This window comes from Dipodomys ordii, unplaced genomic scaffold (assembly GCF_000151885.1).
Source record: "Dipodomys ordii isolate 6190 unplaced genomic scaffold, Dord_2.0 Scaffold20, whole genome shotgun sequence".
Lineage (NCBI taxonomy): Eukaryota > Metazoa > Chordata > Mammalia > Rodentia > Heteromyidae > Dipodomys > Dipodomys ordii.
This window is the reverse complement of record NW_012267236.1, coordinates 6,413,353-6,423,498: the sequence shown is the minus strand read 5'-3', so window position 1 is coordinate 6,423,498 and position 10,146 is coordinate 6,413,353. Positions and strand designations below refer to the sequence as shown.

The 10,146-nt window shown below is 40.6% G+C and overlaps 1 protein-coding gene across 1 annotated transcript in view; it reads left to right on the top strand.

Moving 5' to 3' along the window:
• The first annotated feature begins 6 nt into the window (after positions 1 to 6).
• Clip4 (CAP-GLY domain containing linker protein family, member 4) overlaps positions 7 to 10,146 on the top strand; it is a 57,384-nt gene continuing 47,244 nt past the window's right edge. Inside the window, exons 1-2 of the mRNA XM_013013527.1 lie at positions 7 to 99; positions 7,667 to 7,814. Coding sequence (XP_012868981.1) covers positions 7,682 to 7,814 — 133 coding nt within the window. The 5' untranslated portion in view covers positions 7 to 99; positions 7,667 to 7,681. The remainder of the gene's footprint in view (positions 100 to 7,666; positions 7,815 to 10,146) is intronic.

The window sequence follows — 10,146 nt, the reverse complement described above, 5'->3', positions numbered from 1 at the left end:
GGCGGCGGACGGGCTGGCGGGCAGCGCGCTCTCGGCCTCTCCTCCGCGTCCCCGCATTGCCGTGTGCGCGCTCCTCCGGAGAGGACCTGGAGGAAGCAGGTGGGGCGGGGGCGCGGGCCTCCTGGGGCGCGAGCTGCGGAGTCCCCGTCCGGGAGGGGGCTGCCGTGGGGTCCTGGGCGGGGGTCGTGGAGGGGTGGGGACGGTTGGAAGAAGTGTCGCAGAGCCTCTGGGGGCCCCAGAAGCCCGGCGATTGCCTCCTTTGGGTGTCCGATGGCGCTGGCCACCGGGGAGGCCTCCCCGGGGCGGCGCGGCCCACCCGCCCGGGATGTGGGCTTCTGGCTTCCGTTGCTGTTGAGAAGGGCGTCGCTTGGTGTGCGGGACACGCAGGGACCCGGGCCGTAGCAAGGTTCTACAGCCACTGCGGTGACAGGCCGCGGACACCCGGAGTCCCCCGGGCGCGCGTCCCCGCGTGCGCCGGCCCTCGTAGTTTTTCAGACACCTGACTCCCACCGGGCCTGTACGTCGCTCAGAAACCCTTTGCCAGGGGTACTTAAAGCTAGATCTGATGCCTTCCCTTCCCCGAGATTGATTCCTTAATTCCAAAGCGCCCGCAGGAGACAGGGAAATGGAGAGAACTGATGAGCTTGAAACCTGCCGGGGACGGACGCGCCGTCAGCCTCCGTCCCGTGGATCAGATCTGCGGCCTTATCGCCTTCCTCTGAACTAGGTCCGAGGTGGTTCACTCCATCCAGAGACCGTATAGGCCGCGCCCGGGGTTTCAGCTCTGCTGAGACATTGTTGGGATGTGGACCAGGGGATGGGACCAGACGAACTTGGTCTCTGATCCGAGCTGGCGGTGCCTTTCACACGTTTCTTTGAGATACACTTCCTCCCAGGAGACCTGTGGGACTTCGTCTGTGCTTCGCTTTCGCTTTGACGGTCGTGAATCTCCTAAGTTGTCCTGACCACGGAAGCAAGCGCAGGGGCGATGAGATCTGGAGCAACTCTGAAGGGAAGGCAGTGGAGGAACCTGTACCAGTCTGGTTTTTGGCATTTATAGAATGCAAAGCCATCCTGCTTCTACCTTATTTTGCTAATAGGATGCTGTGTGTGTGTGTGTGTGTGTGTGTGTGTAATGCTTTCATTTGATATTGATGACCTCGGCTGCAAGATTGGATCTTGAAAAGTACAGTATGTTCGTGTAGCGCTTGTTTAGCATATGTTTGAATTTGCCAGATAAAGTCCCACTAGCAAGATCTTTCAAAGAAATGATCATTATATGGTGTCATTGCTTATTACAGCTCCAGTTTTGCAATATATACTTGTGATCTTGAGTTAATGGAATTACCTTTACTTTTTTTCCCCTGCTAAAACTTACTACAAGCATCTAGTTCCTTTCTGGTTTACTGTCCTCTTGTTAATTATTTATAATTACACTGCTGTGGGTTGGTCTAGTGCAGTAGCCTTTATTTCTTCCTTGTTCTGGGTGTCTCTGTATTGTTTCTTATCTGGACACTCAAATGGTTTTCCTTCAGCACCATTCAGTAGAACTTCTGTGAGGGAGGAAGTGTTCTGCACTGTGTAATATAATCACACCAGTCTGTCCAGATTGACCTTTGCAGAATTGGAACAGAGACAGAGCACTAGAAGAACGGATTTTTAAGTAGCCACACGTGTCTAGTGGCTGTGGTTAAACATCATCTATATGTATGTGTATATGTATGTATTTTTTTGTCAGCCATGGGGCTTGAACTCAGAGCCCGGGGGCTGTCCAATCAAGGCTAGTGCTCTACCATTTTGGGCCACAGCTCCACTTCCGATTTATTTATTTTTTGAGACAGTCTTGCTGTGTATACTAGGCTGGCCTCAAACTCAGGATCCTCCTGCCTCAGCCACCTGAGACTAAGGACTTAGTAAAAAGCACTTGAATATTTTCTTTCTTGTGCATTCTAGGCAAGTGCTCTATCACTTGAACTATTTGCCCACCCCCTCTGTGTACATATCTGTTGACTGCATAACTGATCTTCTTAAGAGCAGGTTGCATTACCTCAAGGGCCTAGGGCTAAATGTCCAATGCTGCTAATACCTGTTTATAGTGATTGAACAGATGTTTTGTAAGGAACAAGTAAAAGGCTCATTGGACTTATGCTCTAAGTGCTTATTTGGTTCGACTTGCTTTTGAATTGCATGTAAATGAAGACTCATGAAAATAAAGGCTCACATATTTGAATGATTTGAGTAGTGATTGAGCAGATGTTTGTAGGTACTAAATAAAAGTATCACTGGAGTTGTGCTTGCTTCTTTTCTTTTTTAAAATGTGTTTATTTGGTTAGTCTTGTTACAAGGATACTTTTGCTCAGAAACAAGCTTGGGTAGATAGAGTTTAGATGGATTTCCCATATAATTGGAAGTTTGGAGAATTTTGTTCCCGTTATTATAACTGTCAGGGGTGTCTTTACACAGCTAATTAGGGCTGACTTCTCATTGAAGGCTTTGTTGTATAATCAGTTTCCATCAATTAACCATAGGAAGATTTGGAATAAAAGTGTATATTTCACCCAGATCACATTATCTCTACAAATATTCAGTCAAGATTCCAGGTGCTCTGGGTTTTCACATTTATAAATTGCTTTTAGGGAAGGATCCTGACATCATATAAAAATTTATAGAAGTGTGTAGTTTTCTGTGGTGGGAGGAAAAAAATGGTAGATTTTTTTTCCCCTCAAGAAGGAAAAGATATAGGACCAGGAAAAAAATGCCACGAAGACACAAAATAGTGGTTCGCTATATTGGCTGTGTAATATTGTGGCTTCTCTGGGCTTTGAAGTAGCATGGAAGTCCATCTCATTGTGTGAATTATCTTTCTATTTTATATCTAGGATTTGAATATTGGAAGTATGTGTAAGATACTAGTATAGCTTCTGTTGTAGCTAATAGTGTAACATGTAGTTATAAAAATGTTTGAAATCACAGATATTTTGAGTTATAATTCAATCTCTAAAATTATGTTTCTTTAATTTTTATTGGCATAAGTTAATAGTATATACATGCATATAGTATACTTTGATCAAATTTGCCCTTTCTTACTATTTCTTATTCCTCTTTTCCTTTTAGTGGGTTACATTATGAAAGATTCACTTTTAATCTTTAAGGTTCTTAGTAATCTAAAAGGAAATGAAACTACTTTTGATAGCATATTAATTTTTTTTTTTGCTAGTTGCTGGTGGCTCATGCCTGTAATTATAGCTACTCAGGAGGCTGAGATCTGAGAATAGCAGTTTCAGGCCAGCTTAGACAGGAAAATATATGGGATTCTTATCTCCAAAACTAGTTGGAAGTGATACTGTGGCTCAGTGGTTGAGTGGTAGCTTTGAGAAAAAAAAGCTCAAGGACAGTACCCAAACCCTGAGATCAAGGCCAGGATACCCTCTAAACCCCCCCCCCCCCAGTGTTCAAATGCTCAAAGCTTGATTGTAGTCCTATGAATCTTCTTAAAACATTGCTATGAACATGCCACTCTCTTTTGAAACATTTTGTTCCCCAGTGCTCATGGAATCCAGTGGTTTGGCCTTTGATCAGGTATTTAATAACTCCTCAGGGCAGCTTAAAATAAAAGGTGATTCAGCCTTAACTTTTTGCTGCTTTTCCAACCGTACTCCATTTTCAGTCTGCTGTTCCTTTCTTTCATGAGCTTCCTTTTCAATTTCTTCCTCAGTCTCTTCCTTCTCAGTCTTGGATAGTCACCTCTTATAATACTTTCTACAGTGTCTCATTTTTTATTTTTTTATTTTTGGGTCTAGTTGTGGGGCTTGAACTCTGGGCCTGAGCGCTGTCCCTCAGCTCTTCAGCTCAAGGCTAGCACTCTACCACTTGAGCCACAGCGCCACTTCCGGCTTTTTATCTTTTTGCTTATGTGGTGCTGAGGAATCGAACCCAGGGCCTCATGCATGCAAGGCAAGCACTCTACCACTGAGCCACCCTCCCAGCCCTACAGTGTCTCATTTCTGACTCTTGGAAGATCCCATAGCAAAGTCTCCTGGTCCTTGTATGATGGAATACAACCCATCCTGTGCCATAATTCCATACCTATCAGTGATGTTTTATTATTTCTAGTAGATTATAAACTATCTACTACACATGGGCTGTCACTTATTTTTGAAATCTTTATAATATCCACAAAGTGATCTCTATGTGGTTCTAACTCCCTCCATCCCTCCCCCCTCCCTCCTTCCCTATGCGCGTGCACGTGCGTGTGTGTTTGTGTGTGTGTGTGTGTGTGTGTGTGTGTACTGGGGTCTGTTGCTCTTGCCTTTTGTTCAAGGCCAGCACTCTATCATTTGATCCACAATTCCATTTCTGATTTTTTGCTGGTTAATTGGAAGTAAGAGTCTTTTCCTCTCAGGCTGGCTTTGAACTTCAATCCTCAGATCTCAGCCTCCTGAGTAGCTAGTATTACAGGGATGAGCCATTGGCACCCAGCTTTTAGCTTTGTTTCTTGCTTCTAAAGGAAGCCTGTACTCTCTGTAGACCAATTGCTCAAATTTGCTGCTAAGCAAGCAGGGCCCAGCAAGTAGAAATCCCACATTAGGGGGAAGCTGTCACAAGAATCATGGGAAAGTTGTCCCTGTGGTGTACCTTACTGGTGGGAACTGACAGCATTTCAAGAAGATACCACTGCTGTCTTACAGCAGATCCTTCCTGTTTGCCTGTTTATGTGGCAAGGTTAATGTCAGAATGATGGGTATTGAGTGACAAGTAATTTTAGCCTCCAAGAAAAATTGAATACCTTAAAATAGTAACAACTGGGCAACGTTTAGTATGACCCCTATCTGTGTGAATGCTTTTTGTACTCCTTGAGAAAAAAAAAGAAAACACCATACTTATTTGTCAGTTTCTATTAGTATTGAGTAAAACATGAATGAAGAAGAAACCAGTGAGCTCAGATGATGGTGGAATGGTAAAGATGACGTCGCTAGTATTGGAGTTAGTTAGCCAAGTATAACAGGACACATCTTAAGTTCTATCATGGTGTAGCTGCCTATTACATTAAACTACCAGTTAACTTAAAAAAATCAGTCTATCCTTTGCATTGACAATCTAAATTCATGTGGTTTTGTAATAAAATTACCCATGTTTACCTAAAAATAGACATAAGGATTCCTAATATTTCAAACTTGAAAGATCTGATGTCATAGAACCTATAGTGTTTCATTTCATAGTTTTAGTTTACTTAGCATTTCTCTGCTTTCTGTATTTCTGAGGTGTAGGCTAGGTTTCTGCTTACATTTACTTTAAATTTATTCTAAGCCCTTCTTGTCTTCTGGGGGAAAAAAGAGGTAATAGAAGTGCTAAGATTTCTCTATCTTTGACTAAGATCGAGAACACAGCCCCTGGTACACTGCTGAGTGTGGCAGTCTCAGTAACTAGCTCTTATACTTGTGACAGTGGCGTGATTCACTTAGTGAAGTTTTCTAGTATATTAGACATAATGGGAACACTCCAAAGTAGATTACTTTCATGCAAGGAGCATGTGGTATGAGCTTCTGCACTGAAAAGAGTGTCAGCATCATGAGAGGAAGATCCAACCACAGGGACATGTGCTTTTCTTTGTGGATGCCACAAAGAAAGATTAGGTTAGCATTTTACACATCTCCACCTATGATCAGGCAATAAATGATCACAGCCCCTATAGTTTATTACTCTAAACTTTGTCTAGAGAGGATCTATATGCTGTTGACTATAGAAGAAGTACAGTATATGTACGTGTCCATGTATACATACATTTGTCATATATATACTATGTATATTATATGTATATATACATATATATATATATATATATATATATATGTATGTGGTACTGGGGATCTTACACTTGCTAGGTGGGTGCTCTGCCACTACAGCCGTACCTGTGGCCCCTTTGTGTGTTGGTTATTTTCAAGATAAGGTCTCACTCTATGCCCAGGTTGGTCTGGACTGCTGTCTATTTACTTGTGCTTTCTTGTTGCTAGGGATAACAGGCACATGCCACTGTGCCCAGCCATTGTACTTTCCCTGTAGCTGTGACAACAGGTGTGCCCTACCACACCCAGCCATTGCTTGAGATGGAATCTCACAAATTTTTATGCCCAGTTCACCTTGAACTAAGATCCCCTTGATCACCTCAAGTGCCTGGGATTGCATGTTTGAAACACAGAACTCAGTTAAATAGTATATGTTTTTGTGCCACTTCTGGTTATTGAACTCATGGCCTGGGTGCTGATCCTGAGCTTCTTTTACTCAAGGCTCATGCTCTACCATTTGAGCCACAGCTCTATTTCTGGCTGTTTTAGAGTAGTTTATTAGAAATAAGAGTCTCATGATTTTCTTGCCAGGGATGGCTTCAAATTGTAATCCTTAGATCTCTGCCTCCTGTGTAGCTAGGATTACACATGTGATCCATTGGTGCCTGGCCATTTACATGCTACATATATATTTTTTATTGTAAAAATACTGTACAGAGGGGTTACAGTTACATGAGTAAGGTAATGAGTACATTTCCTATTGAGCATTGTTGCCTCTTCCTTTGTTTTTCCCTTACCATCCCTTCATTCCCCACCTCCCCATCTACTCCCCCTCACACACACCAAAGTTGTAAAGTTCGTTTTCAACATAGTGTCTTGTACATCTCATTGTTACAATGGGTCAACCTGTGTCCCTATTTAAGCATTTTGTTTTTTCCCTTCCTTTCCCCAAATTAGAAAAATGTATATACAAGATGCAGGGTACCAGAATCAAATACTGTGAAAACAGGTTATACCATGGGGGAGGAACATAACCAAGAAACAAAAATATCACATGGTAGATTATAAATATGTTAAAAACAATAGCAAGAAAGAAAAAAACCATTTGTGTTCCTATCTTGGGGTTCATTTTTCTTGGGGTTCATCTTATATGGTCATATGTACTTAGCTTTTGACCTTCTCTGCTTGTCCTAAACTTATACTAGTTGTTGCAAATAAGGGAAGCCATGGGACCTATGTTTCTTTGGGCCTGGCTTACTTCACTTAATATAATTTTTTTCAAGCCTTTCCATTCCTAACAAATGGGCGATATCATTCTTTCTGGTGGAGGCATAGAATTCCATTGTATATATGTACCACATTTTCTTGATCCTTTCATCTACTGAGGGGCATCTGGATTGGTTCCATATCTTAGCTATGGTAAATAATGCTGTTATAAACATAGTTGTCACCATGTATATTTTTAAACAGTGGTTTTCTCAGAAGAATTTATTTTTCCTATCATAAGAGATTCTTTTTTTTTTTTTTTTGGTTGGTCGTGGGGCTTGAACTCAGCCTGCACATTGTTCCTGCGCTCTTCAGCTCAAGGCAAGTGCTTTACTGCTTGAGCCATAGTGCCACTTCTGGTTTTCCAGTGGTTTATTGGAGATGAGTCTCATGGGACTTTCATGCCCGGGCTGGCTTTGAATTGTGATCCTCACATCTCAGCCTCCTGAGTAGCTAGGATTACAGGTGTAAGCCACCGGTGCCTGGCTCATAAGAGATTCTTGAAGATTAGAATTGGAAATGCTAGTAGGTTAGACATTAGAAGAACTTCAGGAATTTTGAGATTGAAGGCAATCATTCTAAGTTGCATAGGAATGCTTTTCTTTTTCTCATTTTAGGTGGTTTTCTAGAAGATGACCATAGAGGACCTTCCAGATTTTCCATTAGAAGGAAATAATTTGGTTGGAAGATATCCATTTTTATTCCCAGGTTCTGAAACACCAGTTATCTTTTCCATTTCTGCAGCACCAATGCCTTCAGACTGCGGTAGGTCAAGTCTCTGTGCTTGTTTGCTGTGAGTGGGAACTTGACTTCTGTCTTATGCCCTCTGTGCATTCACAGCTTTTTCTGAAACCATTTGCTATGTTTTCTTAAAATAAAATCGCTCAACTTCTCCTTTTTGAAAAATACAATTGCTTATTAAAATTTCTGCCTCTTAAGCTAAATGCTTTATTTTTTACAGTCATCATTTTTATTATGTAAAATGTTAATTTTAAGCATTCTGATGGATTTAGAAGGTTTTATTTTTGGAATGTAATGGTGCTTAGATATGTAGCATTCTTCTGCTATTGATGTATTTATTTTTGTTAAATCTACTGACTTGCTAAAACAGCCATGTTCTTAGAGACAGGAGGAGTCATTCCCTGGAATGTGAAATTAGATTTTTTCCCATTTAAATTACTCCATTTAATTATCAAATTTAGCAGTATTCTAGTTTTTGTCTATGTTACCTTATTTCCCCAGAACTCTATTCTATCAGAGAGTTGATGAACACAAAGAAACCCAGAGAGCAAATCAGATAGAATGGTTACATTTTAATTTATTTAGCATTTTCTAGGCAAAATGTTGGGTCATCATTTCAGATTTTATTTGCAGGTGTAGGGATAATGCAGTTTAAAAATATTAATAGTTATTAGAGTAGGGATTCATCTTTTAAAAAACATATCAATTTGAGTAATTCTTCATATCCAAATGTCCAATTGTATTTCAATTCTATAGTTTCCTGATAGCCATCATGTAAAGTTATTACTTAGAATCTGCAGCATTTACAAAGTTGACTGGGTTTATTTTCAGATGAAACAAAATCAGTTATGAGGAATAACCTTGAACTAAAACACACTGTAGCTTGCTTATGAACTTATCTTCTCTTAAATTTGTTTTCTTATTTCCTTTCTTAGATTTTGATTTTGATTAGCAGTCATTTTTTTTTAGTTTTGTTTATCTCACCAAGGCTATGGTGGTCACTTATTAAGATTAGTTGTTCACTATTTGCTGAATAAAGACACAATGAAAGGTGATAATGGATATTATACCCTTTTGTATAACTGAAGTTCCACACTTTCTGTATCCTTGGAGTGACAGATTCTTGGCATCTGTATGACTCTATAGTTCAACTTTCCCTGCTTATCTCCAGTATAAATTCCATCTGCAGAATCTCTGACACCTAGCCATGCAGCCTCATATCGTCAATAGAGGAGAACTAGTAAAAAAAATCATTTTCATTATTAAAAAGCTTTAGTCATCATAACATTTTTATATATTGAATCCAAATATGTCTCCTTGAAACTTTGACCTGCTGGTACTGGTCTGAGACTGGAATAAACACCACTTCACGTGATAACCTTCTACTGTGTGAAGACAATTAGAGCACTTTTCATGGTCTATACTTCCTGTGTCTATGGGTATCTAGTTCCCACTTACATCTAAAATGAGCAAATGGGCTATATTTGGGTTCAGGTTTTACCTTTCCAAACAAATCTGCATTTTTTTCCTAAAAAATAAATATTTAAGGATATTTGCATAAATGGAATATGAGATCGTAGTGCTAACATGTACTCTCCCTGATTTAGCTTGTAAATAATATAAGACCATGAGCTTGTCGCATAGAAATCTGGCTAAGAAGGTTCTAGGTTCTTGCAATAAATTGTGGAGACCTTTTCCAAAGCGGCTCAAGTGCAGTATTACAGTGTGGTTGTCTTTGCCAGTAAATTAAGTCTCAGGGGCTAATGTGTAGGACATAGTATCTACTTTTGGAATCAGGTCATAGAAAGCATCTAGGCCTGGTGGAAATCCACCTTTAAATATTTGCATTAGTGTGTTAGAATACAAGCACTTATCAGGTCTACTTAGGACAAGACTAGCAGAATGTAGAATTCCAGGAACCAATGTAGTATAAAAACTTTTACCCAAGTTAACTTTGTATCATGTGATCAGTCAGGTTTTCATCAGGCATTTCTGTAGAAACTAAGTAAAAATAAAGGCCTGTAGTTGAAGCAAATCATGAACTTGTTTTTCAAGGCCCGAAGGCAGCCCATCAAGATCATTTCTAGAGGTGAGCTTGAAACAGTTTTAGATGGCAAAAATAAGGATAGTAGTTCCAATCTGATGGATTTCCCTGACTTCCAATTTGTGTAACACTAGGTAGCAAGGCTAGCTCTGTATGAGTTGTTGTAGTGACTTCTCTGAAACTTAAATCAAGTTGTCAGCTTCAGCTTGGAGGGGTTGGGAAAAGGGCAGTTTTAGGAAATGGAAATGTGAATTGTGAACGTCCTAACAAGATCTGGAAGACTGGAATGAATTCTGGAGGGATGCAGCGGGG